General features: G+C 38.2%; 1 protein-coding gene across 1 annotated transcript; it reads left to right on the forward strand.

The window, feature by feature from the left end:
- The first annotated feature begins 517 nt into the window (after nucleotides 1-517).
- On the forward strand, nucleotides 518-13,220 carry LOC147331747 (homeobox protein Dlx4a-like). The gene is made up of 3 exons (XM_086287953.1): nucleotides 518-1,380; nucleotides 4,250-4,446; nucleotides 11,672-13,220. The coding sequence occupies exons 1-3, from the start codon at nucleotides 1,044-1,046 to the stop codon at nucleotides 11,912-11,914; spliced, it is 777 nt and encodes a 258-aa protein (XP_086144079.1). The 5' UTR covers nucleotides 518-1,043; the 3' UTR covers nucleotides 11,915-13,220.
- The last annotated feature ends 9,934 nt before the right edge of the window (nucleotides 13,221-23,154 follow it).

The raw sequence follows: 23,154 nt of genomic DNA on the forward strand, positions 1-23,154 counted from the left end.
GCTGCTCTCAGAATTACTAATGACTTTAAAATAGGTTATGTATACATTTTATTGTTATTTCTGCCAGAGGGTTCGAACATCCTGTACAATAAATTCCTGTTAATACAATGTACTTTAAAAAGTTTAGCACCAATTCCGTTAAACACCAGAGGTCCTCGCAGATTAAAGAAGCGAATCGTTTTCACAGTAATAAATACACATCAACCCAAAAATAAGCTCGTCAGTCAGTATTAATAAAATGCCTTCGTTAAACTGTTGTGATCCAAGCAGTTGTTGACCTCATGAAAGGAAAATATGTCTGCAGTTTTTTATTTATTTATTTTTGTACATGTTGTCACACTTGCGGAAAAATGTTTTAATGGCCGTTCTTAACTTGAAGGCTTCTTTCGGCATTCTTAAGGCCCTCACTCCGCCACAAGCTCCGGGAAGAGCCGGCTGCCCCGCCGCTGCCGGTTGTGATTTGTGTGACACGGTTAAGCCCTGCAGCCAATGAGCGCGCTGCTTGTGCCAAATGGAGGCAGAGAGGGGGTCAGAGCAGACGCGCAGTGCGCTCTCAGGTTCGGAACACTCTCCAGTTCTCTCCGCTGCCAGGAGTCTCTTTACAACAAACGGGGAATCGAGCGGGAACCTGGTTGTTTTGGCCCGAGAGTAGGAGGACGTCGAAGGATATTCGTAATTAAACCTGCTGCTTGGTTAAGAGTTCCTGTTTTGTTTTCTCTGTTCGCTGACTTCCCCTGTTGGTCTGCGTGTTTCCCTGCCATTCGTCCAGTCTTCTACTGTTGGACTTAATGCTTTTAAACACTGAGCGTGATGTTTGTGGAGCTTTCAGCTGGGATGTAGCGGAGGGCAGACCCACCTAAAGTCACTCCACGGGAATACAGAGACGCTTTGTTTTTAAAGAGCTGCTTCTTAAAGTCTTCTGTTTTCTTGTGGGGTGTTTTTCTTGTTTCTTTTTAAACCAGTTGCCTTATCATGACCCTCATCTGTAGGTCATAGCCGACCCGTCGTCCTCTCTCCCCTGCACATCGCTGCCCCTCTCCCCAATGATGACTATGAGCTCCATATCAGACACTTTAGTAACGTCCGATCCGTCCAAATCCGCGTTTTTGGAGTTCGGTGGACACAGCTACCCTGGACACCCTGGACATCAACAACCTTCGCCAGGCTTATCCCACAACCATTATCCGGTCCACGGACTGCACGCTGTCGGACCCTCGCAGCACGATGGGCCCTTCTCCTCCGGGGCTTCCTCTTACGGTCGCCCGCTGGGATACCCACCCTACCACAGTCCAGTGAGCGCGCATCACCCCGGTGCCTACCTGCCTTATCAGCACGGTGGTCACAGCGGCGCGCTCGGACACACCAGACTGGACGATGCGGGTAGGTTTACGCACAGAAATGAATAAATGTTTGCTCATTTCCTTGTTTCTACACTTTGGTCTTTAAATATGTTCGTGGGATTTTAGTTTAATTTATTTGTCAGTTTAAATGTGCTGAAAGATGCCATAAATAAATAAATCCGACAACAAGCTAAAATACATTATTAATAGTTCGATGTGTCATTTTTAATAGTAATTCAGTCTGAAATTAATCACAGAGGACATTAAAAGAATAAAACATGCAAAACTAATAAGGATAATCACAGCGGATGAACTCGGACCATTAAAATTCTTGAAGTGGGTCTACAGAAACATGAAAATAAGCCGCAGCGGAACGCAATAATTGGATCCACACACAGGTCGGCCACAGCGTTGTGTTTAGCGTATTTTGGGGTTGGCCGGGAGATGTGTTTAAGGCCTGCGCAGACTGTGTGACTCTCCGGCACAGGCCCTGTGGTGTCCCGCGCTCCCCACCAAAACCCAAAGCCTCATCCTCATGCTCCAAATATTAGCCGTCACGTTTCCCTCTGAGCAGAAACCAAAGCCTGTGATCTGACTTATCACACTACCACAATAAACAGAATTAACTAAATACGAAATGGACGAAATTAAACGAAAATGTCATTTTAAACGAAAAAAAGTGTTTTATAGATTTGAGCTTTTTTTTTTTCAAAGTGTAACAAAACTAAAATCCAACCCAAAGGGAAAAACCTGATACATTTACTTCATATTCTTATTTATGTCTTTGCTTCATTGACAAAGACGTGCAGTTATTTTGTGTAATATGACAGATTAAAGCTACGAAAAAAACAATAAACGCCAATAAAAATAAAACTCCACGTAAGATGAAAACGTCTCGTCAGAATTTGGCAGCAGGAGCAGTTAACAGATACCGGGACGATTACGACTGTTTCTTTTGTTTTAAATAATATCCCAGTGCAGATCACTTTTCTTTCACATTTTCACTTTTTAAAAAAAAAAATTGCTCTTAATTTTATATTTTTATTTTCATCATTATTATTTAAAGAATTTACTATTACATAAAAAACACGTTCATTTAAACTAAATCTTTACATAGGATTATTTTTTTTGTCTATACTGAAAATGTCCTTGCCTCACATGCAGTATTTACGGTCATTTCAGCATATATTCAGCTTAAAATCTGGTGACTTATTTCACCAGTTTACAAAATATTGAGATGACAGGAACGCTGACAGAGACTCTCAGAGAGACAGAAAACAGCCGTCTTGTATTAGATACACATAAAAAAGGGCAGAAAAGCTTAAAAATGAAAATAAAATTCTGAAAAAGTACACAATGTTTTTATGTTTTCTCAAAAAGAAAAAAAAGTTCTCCATAAACATGACGCAGGTGAACATGACGCAGTACTTTCATCAGGTTTACTCGACTGGTTTTATAAATAAATTCTGCTTCTGTAAATGCGCATCGACAGACGAACAGATGGATCAGCTCAAGGCCCATTTCACAATCCTTCACAGCAACTGCAGTTTATACATTTTTAAAGCAGATTTGGAATCAGTGGCAGGGAAAATGATCAGTTACAAAAACACAAATAAATACGACAGATTTTCATTGGTGCTCACCCAAAATCTGTCTTCTTGGACTTTTGCTGTTGGAGTTTTACACCACGCTCTAACTCACCCAATACATACAAGTTAAACATCACTTTACACGTTAACTGTGTTGTACAAATCTTGGTCTGTGAGGGACTCTGCAGGGCTTGTTGACATGGAGTTCTTTTTGGACACTTTGGTCACCTTTATGAAATGTCCAGTTTCTTGGAACAAGGGTCACACCTTAAAAACATACATATACGTTTTATTATATATGGATATGTGAGCCAGATTGAGCTAATAAGTGTTTTACACACTAGCGCGTTTTCTTTCTAAAAGAAACCTTCCCCTGTCAGGTCGTTTCTAAGCACCCACTGTGCTTCTGTCCCCCGGTGTTGCTGCGCGTCAGCTCAGAGCGTAGCTCAGATACAGAATGCAAGCATCTTGTGGGGCCTTGGCTTTTCTACAACTGTTCTTTCCTGCCACTGCAAGCTGTGAGCTCATGTCATAACAAAGATCAGAGGGGGTGTACGTACGCACAATATCGCTTTCCTGAAAAAAATACACAAATACAAAAAACACAAAGAAAAGCTGAGCTGCTTTGATGTCTGGATAACTGTAAGTCAACATGGTTTGAAAAGGACCACCACTCACTATCATTGCACATGTCATAGTTGTGACGCTACCTCATCTTTAATCATTACATAATATCACTGGGTAAAAATGAGCTGCTGTGGGTTGATTTACTGTAGCTGTAGTAGTTTTAGCCAGTATCAGCGGGTTATTTTCCTCCAGTGTTACTTCAGGTTCCTGGATTTTTCTAGCCTTGAGTACTGGGTGAAGTTAACTACTGCTTCTGCGCTATATCCATTTTTAACAGCACCATCCAATTTTAGAGGGGAGCTTATTATTAATTGTTGTTAGTATTTTGAATCCAAAATCTTTGAATGCCAATTTTTTAATCAACACATGTAGAGATTTCTTTTTTTATCTTTGAATTGTAGATGTTGGGACAGTTTTCACAAAATACTTTTCAGTGTTATTTATACTTTTTGTACAATTTCTAATATAATAAATGGTTAAAAAAGAATTTATGTCAAAAACATTATAGTATAAACCACTTTTTTTGTCCAACATCAATTTTCAGTGTTCACACATGAATATTTTATATCTCGTAATCATTTAAATGTTAAAATGATTTTCTACAGTCTTTTTGTGACATAGAAGAGCCCAGCTTGAAATCCCACTGTTAACATTTTTCTGAACACCGTCCTTCTGTCCTCCCTTCTAACGCAGAGCATGAGAAGCCCACAGCGGTGATAGAAAATGGAGAAGTGAGGCTCAATGGAAAAGGGAAAAAGATCAGGAAGCCTCGGACCATCTACTCCAGCCTGCAGCTACAGGCTCTCAACCAGCGCTTCCAGCAAACCCAGTACCTCGCCTTGCCCGAGAGGGCCGACCTGGCCGCCAAACTGGGCCTCACGCAGACACAGGTTGGTATGAGCTATTCACACATGGACAAAGCATGCACAATAAAGCAGTGTAGACGGTCCCTAAATTTGAACATTCGTAATATGTTAGGCATTAAAATGTGAGCAGGATGGAATGACACTTTTAGGAATATAATTAACCTGTCTAAGGTAAAAACATTATTGCCTATGATGTGAAGATTTGAAAACATTTCCAGTGTGAAGTGACTCTAATAGAGGGTGTGAGTTGCAATTTCACCCTATTTTCCAAAGTATGCATGACACAAAATTAGAGCTACTTCTTAACCGAGCTCAATCACACCTCTGATTGTTTTCTTTGTTCTCTGCTAAGCCCAAACAAGACGAGCGCTGGTACATTCATGCCGACTGATGCCAACATTCCTTCATCTGTAAATTAGACATTGATGTAGCCAAACATAAGTGCAATATGGCATAAACTCTGTCATGAAATCTTCAAATGCATGAGATGGGAGAAAACATTTGAAAATGCAGAGCAGTGTGCTGGAAACCGTTTGCGCAGATTTGTCTCCACGTGTCACCAGAACAGGTTCAAAATTGGTTCACTGGGACTTTCTGCCTGTTTTGCATCTCTTTGAAATGTGTGTGCGCACTCATACACATGTGGAGACACCAGCAAACGAATCCCAACAGCTGCTGTTTTGTCTGTGAAGCTGCATCGTGTTGTTGTGGCGTCTAGGTAAAAATGATTTAATTGGATATTTTAACATTTATTTATAATTCACATTTTTTATAAATGTCCATAAAGGCTGAACCACGTTAGCCAGCAGCAATCCAGCTTTTATCCAGTCAACAACACTTCAATATTTGCTGTTCTGAATCTTTACGTTACAGATCAAATCCCCAATCCTCAGTTTTATCATAGCGTTAGAAAAACAGGTGTGAATGAAGGTGCATTTTCTTCAAAATACGAAATGTAGTAACTTACACATTTTGCAAAATACATGGACTGCTTTAGAAATAGGAGCCCTAATTATATATTCAATACAAAAATATTTTATGTACAGTTGGAATCCACAAAGAAACGTGTAGTTGGTTGTAATGATTCGTGTATAGGCTGATTATTTCACCTAACATCATGCACTGCTTTGAGTATTATGACTGGACCCCATGAAACTAATTGTGGGGAATGGAGCATGCTTGTGTAGTACAATGTGGAACACATTGCTAATGATTAAAGGTAGATTTTGTAGTATTTATTTAACAAATACAAAAAATGTAGCACTATATACATTTGGCACTGACCATTTTAGGATCAAATATATCTTATTTTATTTATTTACTTTTTTGGGGGGGAGGGTAGATTCACATTTCTTTATAAGGCACGTGTTTTTTGTGAGACTCAACTTTATGGGACAAGTGATAAAAAACAAAGTGTGACACCTGGTTGGTCTCGTTATGAGACATAATGAACATTTTTAAAACTTACCAATGCAAATGACATAATCGTAACAGAACTAATGAAGAAAACACACTCATAGACCAGAGAGATGCTTTCCATTCCAGCGTGTTTTCTTTGAATAAATCCTTTTTAATGATACTGAAAAACTGTTGTGTTTTTCATTGGGGCTCATCAGCCATAAATCTCTATATCTGTGTAACTGACAAAGAAAAACAGTGGAACGTGTTTTACTAACTGCTTTATTTTGTCAGTGTCTGTGTTTACTACTGGGCCTGCTTAAATTAGCAATGTGCTCATTTAAGCTGATTGCTGATTCTGATTTGCTTTGTCGGGCAGTTTTCCTGATATTGTTCAACACAAAACTTCATTTGAGAGCTGCCAAGAAGTCACGAGGTAGTGACGCTGGAAAATCCAGATTACTGACAAATTTTATGTTGATATTTAGCTCCAGTGATCCACTGCTGTCAGCTAGTGTAATACTGACTCAGTGCAAGAGAAGGCTGTAAGAGGCATGGCTGTGTCGTCTCTTTTGTTGCACCTCTATTGCCAACTTAATGTAATTCATTCATCAATTCAAAATAAAGTAATAATAACTTTGTTTATAATTTCATATAATTGATACAATTAAAACTTAGTTTAACACTGTGATGTCCAAACGCTTGTTAAAGTGCTTGAACTAGTGATGTATTATTTGAGTTGAGCTAGTGTTTTTGCCATCATGGTAGCTCATGGTAGGATGTATTTACTACCAAATTCATCTGCACTAAGCAAACTGACTTACCAAGAGGAGAGTCAGTCATTGTCTGTAGTTTCTTAAATATGATAAATAAGTTGGTTTCAGCTATTTTCTAGTTAATGAAAACTGAAAAAGTGGAAGTTTCACATAAGCACAGCCAACAACGACAGAGTCTGACAGTGATATTATTAAACATTTTGTTTCTCTTGGGAAAACCAGTGCAGAGCTGGAAAACAGGAAGTATTGTCCCTGTGAGTAACTGGTACATGTAGACTGTAGACAAAGTGGCCAACTCTGTCAGTCAGCAGAGTCGTTGTTATTTATGGATAACAGGAATCTATAACAACAAATTATAGCAGTGCCTTACTTCCATGGGCTTATGACACTGTAGGCTCTGTGTAGAATAATCACAGATACATTGCGCCTGTCCAAAAGGTGAAGAATAAAGGTTTGAATAGACAGCAGGTGTCCGACTGGGGAAACATTAGATGACACTGTTTTGGAATATTTGAAATACGATCCATGCTCGCCTGCATGTGTGTGCACACTCAGCAACCATCAGCATTTGATCATCAGCTGAATTGTCCTAATCCCATATGAATTAACTGCAGCAGCTATGTTTACACTAGAAGTAAGAGATGATCCATTCATTTGTCTTCATCTTTTGTAGTGGTATAGTGGTTTGCTTTTTTATTGTGGTCTGCTACAAGTCATACTCACATGTATGCTCATTGAGAAGCACCATTTTTGAACTCGCTCCTTGTTCTTCAAGGTGTTTTGGATCAAAGGCAGTCAGTTTGTACGGATCAACACAGTATGATTCAGCTGATTGTGGAGTACAATGAGAGCACATGTGATGGTAGTTTGAGGAATGGCAGCACATTTGTATGTTGGATTGTGATGTTTAGCGTGTGGGAGTCTTCTTTCTTTGAGTTCCCATTTCAGAAACACGGCACAAAGTTACTGAAGTTACTTTTATTAGTATCACATACCATTTGTTACATTTGTTGCATTCCTGTAGGCTAGGTACAAAATAACTCACTACTTTTTGTCCTTTTATCTGGATTTTTTAAATGTCCAGTTCCTGATGTGTAAATGTTTCCATTATAACACACTCAGAAATTCCACAATAGAACGAAAAAAGCAGCATTCGTTAAATACACCCTATGCACAACGCCACATGTTGAAGATGATGGTGCCTTTTGTGAAATGTTCATATCCAGCTTACAGTTGATAGTACAGTTGGTGTACACGGTACAGTTGATGTGGTGATGTGGTTGGGGAAAAATGTTGCACTTAAGCGTTGTTGAACTTCAGCATCTTGTATACACAGCCCACTATTTTCAGGGGATCAAAAGTATTTGGGCAAGACACTCATAAATTAAAAGGTTTACTGCCTTCAGCTTTGACACAGTCTTCCGCTTCTTTAATCAAGAGTTGCCTTGCCTGTACGTTTCAACCTTGATTTTTATTTTTCATCCAATTCTTGGTTCTATTAGCAAATTTAACTTTAATTTTTCGGAATGTGGCAACAGTAATGGAAACGGGTCCAACTAGCCAGTAAATAGACAGATGGGAACAAATATATTAAACAAACCAAGAGATTAACTAGATTAGGTACAATGTTTTAACACTCTGAGGTCAAAGTCATCCTCAGTGTTAACCCAAACCCAAGCCCTATATTTTTAGGGAGGAAAAAAATGACTTTTCTGGAAAAGAGTGAAGAGCTTTTGCTGTGTCAGTTAGAATAATTGTCTTTGTTTCCCCTTGTACTTATATGTCAGATCATGTCATGCACGAACTACGATACACTGAAAAATTATCTGAATCAGGAACTGAGGATGAATATTGGCTTATATTAATAATGTATATTATTAATGTACTGGTCATGTAGAACTAAAACCCTGCGATCCTTGAAATGTTATTATTTTCTTTCATTTTCTCTAATAAATACTTTCTATTTTGTTTACTTTCCACTCCTTTTTCTTGGTCAAATGATTTTGAAACATAAAAACCTCTGATGTTTTAGGCTAGGCTAACCAGTATTGCTGTAAATATAGAGAATTGCAGGTAAAATATGTGCAGTAATTTTAAACAAAAAGCAACTTTTTATATTTTTAGGCTTCTTTACGACATAATTAATAGAAGACACAGAACAAGTCCTACTGAAACCCACAGTCAGCTGCATCTAGCCTGTGTGCTTATATGTGTTGGCCCGCTGCGTCTGCTGTGCATTCCTCACGTACACGGGTGCGCTTTTCTGATCACGGGCACACTCATGGAAAACATACGTAGTTTATGTGCACGCATTCACCCACGGCCACGTAAATGCACGCGCACACACTTGAAGATAGCGATCATGCCATTAGGCTGCCAGCCAGCGACTGACCACTTTCCATCGAAAAATAATGTTCCCAACGCAGCTGAGAAATGGCACGTAGCACTGTTCTAATGTTTTTCCTCGAAACGTTCCCTATCTCTGTCCATCTCTCTCACACACACATACACGCCATCTATACAACTTCCAAATGGAAGACATCTGGACAAAAAAACCTTTTTTGACAAGGACTTTAGTATATGCAGACAATTAAGTTTGTTAATTTTCACACACTCTGTGTCCCTCAGTGGTCTTTTGCCTGCCTTTCAGCCACCGTCTTCCCTTAAAGTCAGAGTCATTAGCCACACACTCAGAAAACTGTCAGCTCCGTGTTGCTGCTGGAATATGAAACCAATAATTACAGATGACATGCTCTCACTGAGGATGCTGTTGATTGACTCCTGGCCTCTTAAGCTACACTCCAATCCTTCAGGTTTTCATCCACAGTGTAATACTGCAGGGGATTATTATATAGTATTCAATGCAGTGTGTGACTATCACTTTTTATATTAAGATTAATATTATATTAATTTAATAATTGAACTTTAATATGATTTAAAACCTTCCTAAATGTTGCAGCTTGAAGAATTCAAAGTGGATAATTTACAATTTAATTAGTTTTAATTTCTGAAAAGCAGCATTATCGCCTTTAATTTTCATATATTATATCGTATATTTATGGAGTCTATGCTTTTCACAGCTGGTGACTGGCGTCAGTGGATATATTGGAACAATAGAGTTTAAATTAAATGTCAAATTTCACTCGGCATGATTTCTGGCTGTTTCAGTTCAAAAGCTGGGTGTGAAAGCTGGACATTTTGGGATTACTGGGAAAGGGATAATTTTTTCCACATATTCCAAATCAATTACAGCACTCTGAAATTAGAATTTTTATAGATTAAAATATCTTCCATAAAACCACTTCACAACAGTCTTCATAAATACCCATAAACTCCCCGGGTAATAATTCCTAGGACTGGAGAAGAAAACACTTTCAGGGCCAAGAGTGTTTTCTTTTCTTTTGCTCACTCTTTTATATTTCTTCTCCTTTGTTGCTAGCCAGAACTGTGCTATGGGCGCAGGTTTTTTCCCCTTTACAGCACAGTTAAAACCCATTTCAGACAAAAGTATCCTTCACTGGCTCTGTACAATTATACATGATTCACTCGTTCCCGCTAAGCTGACAGGTTGGCCGACAGGCATATTTGCGTAATTTGATGCTCAATTTGCAAGCATGCTGGAAACAAAGAAATGCCAATTATATTAACAACGTAACTAAATCATCTGTAACCACTGATAAATGATTGAAGTGATATTCATCTAAATACTTTGAGATATTTTAATTATATGATGCCTGTAGTCACATATTAATATTTTTGTATGAACCTGCTGGCTAATATACTCACAGGATTGGGTAATATGCTGACCATCAGTTTCCATTGAACCCGTCGTTCTATAAGATGCAGGCGTTCCAATAAACAGCTTTATGTGTCACACCAAGATAGTTTTTAAAACCCTAAAGGAGCTGTATGCAGAGTAGTGTGGGTGTGACAGTGTGATTCAAGTACCTTATCATGTGCTGGTGTTTTTAGCTGTAGGAGCTAACTATAGTTTCCCTGTAATATTACTCCAAGCTTACTCTCTGTTAGTACCGCATTGAAGTATAGGCACATCTTACGTGTGCTGCCTATTGTTGCCTGGTTTATGTAACCTTACACTGCCTTATTGTTTTGCTTTGTTTTTGCCTGCCGCAGGTATCACATTATCACCGCTACATCATTAGGTATCATTGCTAACATGTGCTAAACCTTTTAATGTTTCCAAAAACTAAAAACAGAAACAGTTGTGCAGAGAAAAACTGCTTCCTCGCTGAGTTCAACTTAAAGGAAGCACCTAAGCTAGCACCTAGATTTAAGGAGCCCAAAGCTAATGTTAATCTGCTCATGCACATCACTTACCTTTGGTCATCACAGCTGTTAGTGCTAGATAGCAATGACTTTATAATGATTCAGTTATCAGGTCATCTATATCGAAATCTTTTCTTCTTGTCAGTAACTGTGGTGAAGGAGGGTTCACTCAGGCTTAAGGATGATCGGATTAGATTTTACTGTGATCCACTGTTAGCAACACATTGAGGGAATTTCTTCAAATTTGGCAAAAAAAACCCTCCATTTGAACTCAAGGAAAAACTGATTAGTTTTGTGGTTAATGACAAAATTATAGGAGAGATTGTGACAACACCCACCTTGATTTTTAGGTGATTGTACAGTTCTTTTGGGCTGCTGGGTTGACGATGCTAATAAAGCACATATTATATGTGCCTTGGTAAAGACAGTTGTAAACTCCAACTTGACTTGTTGGTATTCGTATACAACCACAAGGGTGCAATGAGAGTTTAACCTGATTTGATTTTAGTTGTGAACAAAGTGTTTTTAGATGTATATTTATGGTTAAAGACTCACCCACTGTTGTGTTGGTTACTGATTTTTTAAAAACTCGAGGAAGAAAAAAAGAGGACAAAATAAGAACACGGTGCTGCATAATTCTTTTAAATGAAATTATTTACTGAGCCCATGACCTTAAAATAAAACAGTCACTTTATGATAGTTTTGGTCTTTATCTTGTAATAAATCACTCAATCCAATCACAGCGTTTCCTGTATGACTCTTAACTCTTGTACTTTTTCTTTTTCTAGGTGAAAATATGGTTCCAAAATAAACGATCTAAATACAAGAAGATCATGAAGAATGGGCCCTGTGGACCCGAGGGAGAACACCTTGCCCCTCCACCACCAGCCTCCTCCTCGCCGTGTTCCTTGTGGGATATCAGCATGGCTGCCAAAGGTGCACCGGTGCACTCAGGAGGATATGTGAACAATTTTGGACACTGGTATCCCGGACACCAGCAGGAACCCATGCCAAGAACTCAGATGATGTGACAGACGGGGAGATGCGACGCTTCTGGGACAAATTGCGGAATTATTCCGGCAGGCTGAACTGAAGCTCTAAGAGACAAGGACATTTTTTAGAGTCTGAGCCACTCTGGAGGCAAAAATATAAGCAGCAGCTATGCAATAAAACTAAAGTGGACAGATATAGGGGAAACTGCTAAAATAGCTGTAAAATACACAATATTATAACAGAAAGAAATACTACAATCAGTACAATTTTCAGACGAGTTGAATTTACTATTAGCTGTTAGCGGTGTGTTGATGATGTCTGATAAGCCTTGGAATAAGGGATCGACAAAGTGGCTCAGGTCTCATTTGTAAAATATAACTAGTGAGATATGAATATTGATAAACTTCTCCGAGACTCAGCTATGAGGAGTGAATCATCAGATCTACCAGGCTGAGCAGTAAGTGTTCGGTACTTACACAAAGCCATAGCACTGTGTATACCTGTTTGAAGTATTTCACTGTCATGTTTTTGGTGTTTACTTTGCCAGTTGCCTAATATCAAACTGTGCGTATCCGACTCCAATTTAAAGCGAGACTGCATTTGTACTGGTGACCACGGGTCCAGGAAGTCTCAGTTACAGTATAAATATGGTAAATGTCAAATGTAGCTTTACAGTAGCAGTAGAACTCAGCTTTTCATTTGTATGAGGAGGAATTTAGCTTTAAATATATTTTTTTTTAAATAACCTTACCTAAGTTAAAAAAAAAGCCTAGTTCTGCCTCCAGAGCAGCTCTGCCTGCTAAGACATTTTGATAAAGCTACAAGTTAACACTATAACTCAAAGCTAATGCCACCACTGCTTCCGGACTTTTCCGGAGGCTTCTTTTTTTCTTTGCCTTTTATTTGGGTTTACACTCGGGCAGGTACATGTGTAAAAAGAGGGCGTCCTCATAAATATTTTTTAATGAACAGTTTGGTTTTTTAATGTTAAATACAGATCAAATTAAAACACAGATGAAAACAAACTTTCTTGTGATGCTGACATTTGTGTGTTTGTGTTCTGTGTAGGATCCAGTGCAAAAGGCAAATATAAAAAAGTACTAATAGCACTTATATAGTATATAGTGTCAGTATAAAGAGTCATTTTAGGGTGTTTCGTAAAAGCCTTTCATTTCTTTCTTTCTTTCTTTTTTTTTGGCTCACTGTTTTTTCATTTTTATAATCCACATAAGTGAAAAATTGACTAAATTAAAATAATTGGACTTCATGCTCCTCTCCATTCAACTCATTGTTCACTTCTTTCCTCAGAAAGCTTTAGTGGGATTGGGGTGTTTGGTGGAAAATAATAGGCTGATTTACATTTTTATGAACTTTTCATTTTATTTCACCAATGAATTACAAAGACCGTCTCCATAAGTTTCAACTTTAAATTCCAAACTTCTTTTTTTTCAACTCAACGACCTCTTAAAATCCCAAATTATCAGTTTGCCAATAGCAGATTTAGGTTAGCCTTTGTTATCTGAAATAAATCAAACCTATCGCTGATTTTGTTTATTTAACCTAAATCCGTAGGTGGATGTAATTTGTCTTTGCACCTTTGATAGAATATCGAATTCTGGCAACAGTAACTTGTTGCTAAAATAACACATCCCCTCCTCAGTTTAAGTTCTTTGTGCGTCCCTGTGGCCCAAAGCCATTTTCTTTAAAGTCGTAAATCAGAAGAAGCAAGTCACGTCTTTCACCCCTGCAAACATCTGGAAATGCAAAAAGAGTCGTCAAACATTGTCAATGATTTTATAAAATGACCACGTCAATTATAGGTAATTTAGGACACAGCTTGTTAAATAAAGCTTTCACTCTGACGCTGTAATTATCTGTAATTGTCAGTCAAGGGAATATCCTTCTGCCTCCAGCCCTCGAGGGAGAAGTCTAGGAAGTAGTGGATTGCATCAAACTGGATTACTGAGGCTTAATCCTTTCGCATCAAATTGATTTGCTGAACGGTTTTTGAAGATTTGCGTGAAAACATGAGTTTCATGTTTTCTTCGGACCAGAAAAAGCAAATCCCTACAGTGCCGTGATAAACTCCCTAATTTCTTAGTTTTTTTCCATATTTCTCACACGTTTTAGATCATCAAATACATTTTAATGTTAGACAAGGTAAGATGAATAAATACAAAAGCAGTTTCATTTATGACGAGAAATAAACTATACAAACTTATCTGGCCCTGTGTGGAAAAACTTCCCTTCTCTGTTAAATTATTAATTAACTGAGATTAATAAAAAAAAATTGGAATGCTGAATTTAATTTCACTAGCCTCACTATTTACTGCCAGATATGCTAAATAAAGAAATCTCTTAAATAAAACCTGTCTGACAAAGGCTAAACTATTTCATAAAGCAACTCATCATTCCACGATCTAGAAGATGAAACCTAAGAACGACTGAGAAACAAAGTCTGCCAGTCATCTATCATTCTGGAAGGGGCTGGAAAGCTATTTCTAAGGCTTTTGGACTCCAGTAAACTATGGTCATTATGAACTATGGACAAAACTTGGAACAGTGCTGAACCTTCGCAGGAGTGGCCGGCCGACCAAAATAGTCCCAAGAGCGCATTGGTGATTCATCCAGGAGGTCACAAAAGAACCCAGAACAACATCTAAAGAACTGCAGGTCTCACTTATCCCAGTTAAGGTCTGTTTTCATGATTCTGCAATAAGAAAGAGACGGCAAAAATGGCACCCATGGGAGAGATCCAAGGAAACAACACTGCTGACCAAAGTCTTGATGATTCCCAAGACTTTGGGGCAAAATATTCCGTGGACTGATGAGAGAAAAGCTGCACTTACTGGAAAGCTTGAGTCCTGTTACATCTGCTGTAAAACACAGAATTTCATTAAAAAAAACATCATTGCAACAGTCAGCATGGTGGTGGTAGTGTGATGGTCTCGAGCTGCTTCGCTGCTTTAGTGCCTGGATGACTTTCCGTAATTGATGGAACTATGAATTCTGCTGTGTAGCAGAAACCCTGAAGAAAAATGTCCGACCATCAGTTTGTGCCCTGAAACTGAAGTGCACGCAGGTTATGCAGCAGGATATTGATCTGAAACAAACCAGTAAGTCCACCTCTGATTGGTTGTCAAAGTTGGGACTTAAATTAGATTGAGATGCTTTGATGTTATAACCTTAAACAGGCTGTTCATGATAAAAATAAAAAAAAACCAGTGTGGTTGAATTAAGAAAGAGAGGACCAAAATTCCTCCACAGAGATGTGACTCCTTGCCAGTTACCGCAAGCACTTGATTGCAGTTTTTGGCGCCAAGGATGTCACAAGCAGTTATTACATTTAAGGGGCAATTACTTTTTTTTTCATACAGTAAGGCCAGGTACGGTTTTATCCTTTCATAAATTAAATTATCACTTAAAAATGGTATTTTGTGTTTACTATCTTTTTATCTGTACATTATTTTTGTCAAATACTAAAAATGTTTTTGCAAACAATATGCAAAAAAACAAGAAGTCAGGAAGGGGCATTATAAGGTAGTACATTCCATTGTTGTAATATAGTAATTGGTGAAACTCAATCCAGTGCAAGTTTATTTACTGTATGAAATGCCTGTTCACAACAACAATCCTCTCAACGGTTTTATAGTAAAGAGCCAACATTATTATAGTAGGAAAACTCCAATCAGCTCTCAGTCCTCTGTGATCACTTGGTGATGGTGGGAAAGAAGAACTCCCTTTTATTAACAGGAAGACATGTCAGGAAGAGGCAACTACATCCACAAAGTATTCACAGCGCTTCACTTCTTCCACATTTTGTCATGTTACAGCTTTATTGTAAAATGCATTACATTCAATTTTTACCTCAAAATTAAAAACATAAATAAAAACGTTTGTGTCACGGTCCTGGGTCTCCTGACCCAGCGTTTTTAGTTCTTTGTGATTATTGTACTTGTGTGTGATTTATTCTATGGCTTCTAGTTTTGATCCCTTGCCCTTCATGTCTCTCTGTGTCCCCTCTGTTCTGTGTAATTGTGTGCCTTTGCATGTTTGAGTTTCTTGTTTTCTGTCACTCTGCATTGTGCATTATGTTCTCATGGTTGGTCTTTTGTTACTCCCTCTAGTCTAGTCTCTTGTGTTCCCAGCTGAGTATTTCCCTCTGTGTCTTTCGGTTCTTAGAGTCCTCTGCCTTATGGTTTATGTCTCTGTTTCTTAGTTGCTGTCTCCACTGTGTCAAGTTCGCGTCTCTGTGTGATACTTCCTGTTTTACTTTGATGGTCCGTGTCTTATGTGAATGTGTCCTGCTTTGCTTGTCTCGTCAGTCCTGATTTCTCCCAGCTGTGCCCTCCTTCTGTGTCTCATTCCCCTCGTTACTTCCCAGTGTATTTAAACCCTGTGTTTCTCTGAGTCAGTGTCGTGTCGTCCCTCATGCTGTGTGGATCTCCCTGTGGGTTAGTTTGCTTTGTATGACTTTGTCCTGCCAGCGAATAAAGCTGAGTTCTTTGTGTTTAAACCTCGTGCCTGAGCGCCTGCATTTTGGGTCCAACTCCTGCCTGCCGCACAGCGATTCATGACAGTTTGTGAATGTAAAATCATTTTCAAAGAACTTCATTATTCTTCTCTCTAGATTTTTAACAATATGACATTGTTTTTGTTTTTATTAATGACACACAATAACAATACTTTGCTTCTAAAACTAACATTTATGCATTTATATAAGGTGAAAGTCCAGTTAAGCTGAATGCTGTGGTCTCTCACGGTGAGACCAGCGGCTTCAGAGGAAGATTGTTCTTCAGATTGACCGGTGTTTTAAACGTGATTTTATAAATAGTGTAGAGAAGAAAATTACTCGTTTCTTTTATCATGTAAACCAAAGATTCTGTTCAAATGACACATTAGCTGTGAAATTTAAAGTTGTGCCAAGGTGGCATAATGGAGGCCACCACTGTTTTTTTTTTATCCTGTCCTCTTTCCCCCTCACATTCAAACTGCCTATTGAGCTGTGCTCTTCCTTTCTACTGTTCCTCACAGACTGTCATCAGACCATAGAATATCCCAGGGTCTTTACTTTACAGTAGAAAACACAGTGAAGTGCCATTGTTGTGAAATGAGGCAATAGAAATACTTTCAAATCATTAAAATGAATTAAACTGAGTCGTCCAGTGTAAACCATCTGTTTATATCACATCATATAAAGAGTTAAGGTTGATAATAACAAACGCTTGAAATCATTCGTATAGTGCTTCTAAATGTGTAATTTTGGGTTGGGACAGGAAAATATAATCCGTTATTAATGACACTGCACCCTTCGTGCCATTAAATGAAGAAGCAGAGAAAGGAGTCATTTGCACCTGAGCATGAAGGGGCTTGATTTTTCAGGAAGCGATTTAACTGCAACAGTAAATTATTTTACACCACTGGACAATTTTCTTCCTCTTCCTCTTAAATCAAGACAGTTGACTGCTGTCTTTTTCACAGTAAACACATATTAGATGAGTACCTGAGCATTATGCATTGTTCACGCCAGAAGTCTAATGGACTTATTTACATTAAAAGCCCTCGATTCGTATGGAAGAGGAGTGTAAGTTACAAGCATTTTCTTGTGTAGTTTTCTCCCAACCATCAAACAGCCGTTGGAACAAAAGAAAGCCCGCACTGGAAATTTTTAGGAGACCTCAATTGATTTAATCTGCTACCAAGAGCAGCATCCTGTTGCCCCTGGCAGAGTTCACACCATAGAGTTTTATGGAATACTTCAGACATGTCGGATTGTCCTAATGAACTGACGGAAGCCTCCTGGAGGCTGAGGAACCATGGCAACATAACGGTGTCTGCTGAAGTGTTGGCAAATGAAGGAGGCAAGAAAAACTGAGAGCGAACCAAAGGGCCACACATACACAATAGCAGATAGAGCAGGGTGGGAGCAGAGACCTTTAACCCTCCGAGGACCAATTCATCAAGTGTGACAACTCCAACACTAACTCTCACCTCTGGCAATCAAAATGTAGTTTTTTAATTTTTGTTTTGATTAAATTGGTCTCTCAGTTCTTAGCAATCAGGGAACAAAGAAAAGTATCATTCCACGTGACACACATAAACAACCATTCACATTTTTCAAAAAGAGTCTGTTTCAGTTGATTGCTTTAGGGGCTTAAAAAGACCAGATGTCGATAAAACCCACTCATCCTCAGGCAACCAGTCATTTATTAGTTCACCATGGTAACCAAAAAAATGGAAGAGAAGTCTGTGTTTACAAAAATTAGAAATGCTCTGTATTTATCAAATGCCTTACCTGATTTAAATTTGGCCATCATCTTCGCCTTGTATGCCTTTAATCTCTGCCTTTAATCAGCTGTTGTTTTTGGGCCTCTGAAGTTCTATTGTGTCCCCCTGCACCAGTACAGTATAGCAAAACTATGCTCCTTCAACTCGGTCTTCATTGTTTCCTCAGAATGTCGATAGATAGATCTCTCCATCGATAGATCTCTCCATTAACAGTATCCCTGGGGAATGATGTCATGGTGCAAAACCTCATGAATGCTGGATAAAAGAACAGGAGAAGCATTCTTCTGGTTTAGCTGCTCATCTGGTGTGCTGCCTTCAAACTACGAAACGCTGCACTTTTTAATTAAAAATGGCAAAAAACTGCTTAGTCACAGCTGAAGACATAGTTCTTATACTGAATAATTCTCCTCATGAAATTGGGTGTGTTTGAAACTGTTTAAAGGGGACTACCAACAAGTGATCTAAAAAACAAACAGCTATGTGGAAGCTGTGTGGATATACCTGAGAAGATCAACTTGAACATGAGACTAGCCAGATTTACTGAAGTGGTTATATTGAGCTGCTGTCACTACTACTGATCATATCTCCTAATGAATCAGCTAGCTAACTCTAAAATAATGGTCATGTATAAGGTACAAATCCCAGTTTCCTGGGTAAAAGTCATTTGTTTGTTATGCGTTTCCAACACTGTTTTTCCAAAAACCTTTTAACAAAAAGGTGATTTAGGTTTGCGTCAAAGTTTGCAAGCACGAACCCAAAAAACATTTTGACTGAATAAAGATGTATTTATAAGTCACGTTGAAAATTTGTTCCAAAACAAACATTATGCTAGCATGACGAAAAATACCTGATTGTTTGCTGGATGCCTTTCCTTGACTTTTTAAGAAAAGTGCAATCATTAAGAGCTCTGAGCATAGCCATGCTTGTCTCATTGCTGGGACTGCAACAATGGACAGTTAGCGTAATACTTCATAGTCATGTTGCTGTTTGTGGTAAAGATCTTTACCATTTGTGGCCAAATAGATGTCCCTGAACTTTGTGTCATTTCTACAAACACTCATTTAGTATGTTGGAAGTCACTGGAGGGAGACCTATTCAGCCATTTAGATATGCGGATATGATGGTTGTTGATTAAGAGAACACTTTTGAGGGGATGATGATGACTTTAAGGACTAAGATTGATCTTTATATACACTCTTTGAATTATTTTAATTAAAATGCCCCTTAGTTTCACTTTGGTAATTCTAGTCTATTCCCTGCACTGCATGTGAAGCCTTGCTTCCACATACCTGCAAATATCACTTGGGTCCAGTGAGATGCTGCTGTTTTCCTAACTCCTCAATACCACTAACAACTGCTATCTGCTCATAACATGTAGGTACAGATCCTGTGTGCTGACTTTGCCTTTTATTCTCCAAGCCTCCAGGCTTAGCCTGCCAGCTGCTGTTGATAAAACACAGAGCCCGAAACACAGGAGCATTTCTGATATTTCCTAAAGTCCTTTTCTTATTCCCTTAATAACAGACAAAACTTTGAGGATTATGTTTAAAAAGTATGTTCACATTGTTTTTGAATACAGTCAGTACACAAGAGGATTCAAACCTTCTGTATGACTAAATGACTGAGCACTTTCAGCTACAATGTGGTATGTCACATTTATAAGGAAAGGAGGGCTGAGGACGGTAATCTTACACAGGTCCAGACCAACATAAACTCAATACACTCTTCAGGGAGAAAAAAAGGAGGAGGAACACCTAAAGACATTCTTTGTTTCCTCCTTGCTCATTTAGAAAACTGAAAAATACCCACAATAAAGGGAGAAGTTCATAGTTTGATCCTGGAGTTGAAGTTGTATCACAATCGATTTCATACATATTTCCGGATGTCAGTGAGGCAGTTTGAGCTCTTGTTGGCAGAGTCTGGACCACACCTAAGGAGGCAGAGAAATCATTGCAGAGATCCGATTGACCCAAAGCAGCATCTGGCTGTGTGTCTGTGTATCTTATTATTTCCATTTCATTGTATATTCAGTACTGGAGGATGTGTTGAGCTACAAATGCACTTGTTGCCAAATGCGGTTGTCTGACTGGTCAAATCAGTTCATTTGGAACCTCAAAAAATAAACAATTGAACTTGGTTAAAAAAAAATTAATGCTGCAAATTTGTCCAGTGAACTGGAACAGTAAGAACAAATGAGTCTGAAAAAGAATTTTAGGGCGTCTGGTGTGTAAAGACATTTATACAGAAGGGGATTCGGGGCACTGGAAAAAGGAAAAAAAAGCTTTTTCTTTTATCTTGGAATTCTTGATTTTAAAAAAACGGCAATTTTTTCCCCAGTGGCCCTAATCCTCTTCTGTACCTTTACACTCTGTTTAGAAGCCGAGCAGAAAGTATGTTTTGGGGGAAACGAGAGGAGCCTCTGATATTTTTGATTTTATTTAGAATAATTATTTTCTGTCCCCTGATTGCCAAGACCTGGGAGGACAATTTTTAAAGATGAAAAAAGATACATACTCTGTATACTCTGAGTTAAATTGAGCTAGAATGATTTGCAATTCTGACATGAGTAATTAAACCTAATAGGCAGATTACTACATAATATACTTAGGTGAGTTCATTTTTCCATGTATATTGTGGACTTTGATGCAATATAAATATAGAATGCAAATACTTGTAAAGCACAACCTTACAGTGAATGAACAGAAAACAATCAGTACTGCAAGAACCAATTAAATTCTCAGTATGCTTGTCCTCTCACAAGCTTAAATGTTGGAACTTAAGATATCTACTAATGGATATATATGACTCACCTAGCTAATAACTAGCACCAGCCATTTGTGTGGCTACAAAATATTGTAACCGAGTGAACCATAAATAAGCAGATGGGCCAGCAGCAAGTTAGATAAACTGCTACTTCCTAGCTGGATGCTAAAGGCCTAACAAGCAACTTACTAAGTTATCTGGACTTGTTATCAAGTCTTTTTATCATCAACTTTTTTTTATATTTAAGTAATTTCCCATCCAAATATTCATATACATTCACAACATGGTATTCCACAGTACATTATGGTATAAGAAGACATCAGGCATGTGCAGGATGAATAGGAAATAAAGGGGAGAAATTTTCCTTCTTGCGTGAGGACTAAAAAGTAAAAACTATAAAACTAAAGCCTTCACAACTTGCTACTGGGCAGATGACAGCATGTGACCCCTTAGAGAGTAGAAAGCAAATAAAGAGGGGGATTCATGAATGAGACATATTGAGGGAGCGAGATGAGGAAAAAAACACATTAATTAAAACAAGTAATAAGCAGCAGGGGTCACTTTTTATTTGCTTGTTAAAGTTGACCCATGCAGTGCAGAAACACATGCATGCTTAGATTTTAAGTGCAACGGAGATACTGCAGAACCTTGGTTGTTTTTGCCCAAGTGTATGAGAATGTGGCTTCGTGTGTGTGTGTGCACATCTCAAGGTTTCTGTAATGCGCTAATGCATAAGCCTGACACTGATGCACAATGATATCGACCGATACCAGACGATCGCGTCATCCAGGGGTTTCAATCATCTCCTACATTTCCTGTATCAATAATGTAGTGTCAACTGTTCTTTGCCAGACAACCACTAAAAAATTCCTTTCATATACACAAGGATTACATTTCTAAACATAAAATTATTGAAATAATGACCACAAATTCTACTAAATTAAGGTCTGATGGTAACCATTAGTGTTATATACTTTACTTACTATACTGCTCAGGATGTGGCAAAATGTACAGATAAAATAATACAATTACAGACACTAAAATCAGTTACATAAGGACAATGTATTTACAGTGCAGGATACACAATGAAGACAGGCTGGAAGGGGTTAGATGGGAAATTTAATTGTTTAATGTGCTGTGACCTTAAACGGTGACATAACAAAAACAAAAAAATGACGGGAAATGAATAAAGAGAAGACAAAGCTCTCGACTACATTTGTCTGTGCTCACTTCGAGTTATAGTCATTGCTACCAAGTCTACATTTTACTTTCCGCGTCCACTAGAGTCAACTTGGGTCTGAGTGACATTACTTTCATCATTACATGTAACATGAACTAAATAGATCTTTTTAACTTATATATTTTAGCTGACACATTAACTGACTTTTCAAACTGATGAAATTAAGTTCTAAGCACTATAAACCTTTCAATGGCTAATTGGAATGCAAATACTACAGAATAGCTACAACAATATGCTCAGACAAAAGCAACACTAGCTTAGACAGTGACAGGAACTCCCAAACACAATAGAGTCAATAATCCACCTCTTTCTATCACATTGAACAGCCGTGAATTAACAGTTACGAGTAAAATGTTAAGTGCATAGGTGTTTGTTTATGATAATTACCTTTCCACCTTTTGGAGAAATTACCAATAGGTCAATGCACAATCAACCAATGTAAAACCCTGCACTGGCCATTTCTACTGTTTGCATTCTAAGTGCATATTCATTACAGAAACATAGTAAAAAATAATAATAATGCAATTTATGAGATATATCAACAGATATGCAATACTTGGAACTAAGAATCCCTTTTTTCTGATTTCACTGGTGAAGTACATATCTTTGAATTTATATTAAAAATGTCCCAAAAATAACATAGCACAAAAACTAAGGTAATTCTGTTTGGTTGATATTTTCTTTGTTGTAACAATACTTCTTAGCAATAATTCTTATACTATTGGAATGCCTTTTTATTTCCCCTTAAATGGTGCCACATTTATACAAAAAAAATGCATTAGTGGGTTGAGTAGCAGAGTTGAGCATGTGGGTAGCCCCAATGAACGACTTGGACCAAACAGCTTATTCTGACTCTTGTTTTGAACTTGCGTCTGCTCAAAGCACACCATAGGGAGTAGGAGACATGCCACAGGTTGACTTCAAGCTGCACAAGTTCCACAAAACCAATAACAACATTCTTTAGAGTGAGCCCTAGTACCATCACCA

The sequence above is a fragment of the Aulonocara sp. 'chitande type north' Nkhata Bay genome, linkage group LG4 (assembly GCF_057382095.1).
Source record: "Aulonocara sp. 'chitande type north' Nkhata Bay isolate Kocher_YH1m ecotype deep benthic linkage group LG4, A_spYH_male_GT1.1, whole genome shotgun sequence".
NCBI classification, from domain to species: Eukaryota; Metazoa; Chordata; class Actinopteri; order Cichliformes; family Cichlidae; genus Aulonocara; species Aulonocara sp. 'chitande type north' Nkhata Bay.

Coding starts and splice junctions, on each gene's coding strand:
- LOC147331747 (XM_086287953.1), top strand. CDS start 1,044: ATGATGACTATGAGCTCCATATCAGACACTTTAGTAACGTCCGATCCG. Junction 1,381..4,249: donor CACCAGACTGGACGATGCGG/GTAGGTTTACGC, acceptor CTTCTAACGCAG/AGCATGAGAAGCCCACAGCG. Junction 4,447..11,671: donor TGGGCCTCACGCAGACACAG/GTTGGTATGAGC, acceptor TTCTTTTTCTAG/GTGAAAATATGGTTCCAAAA.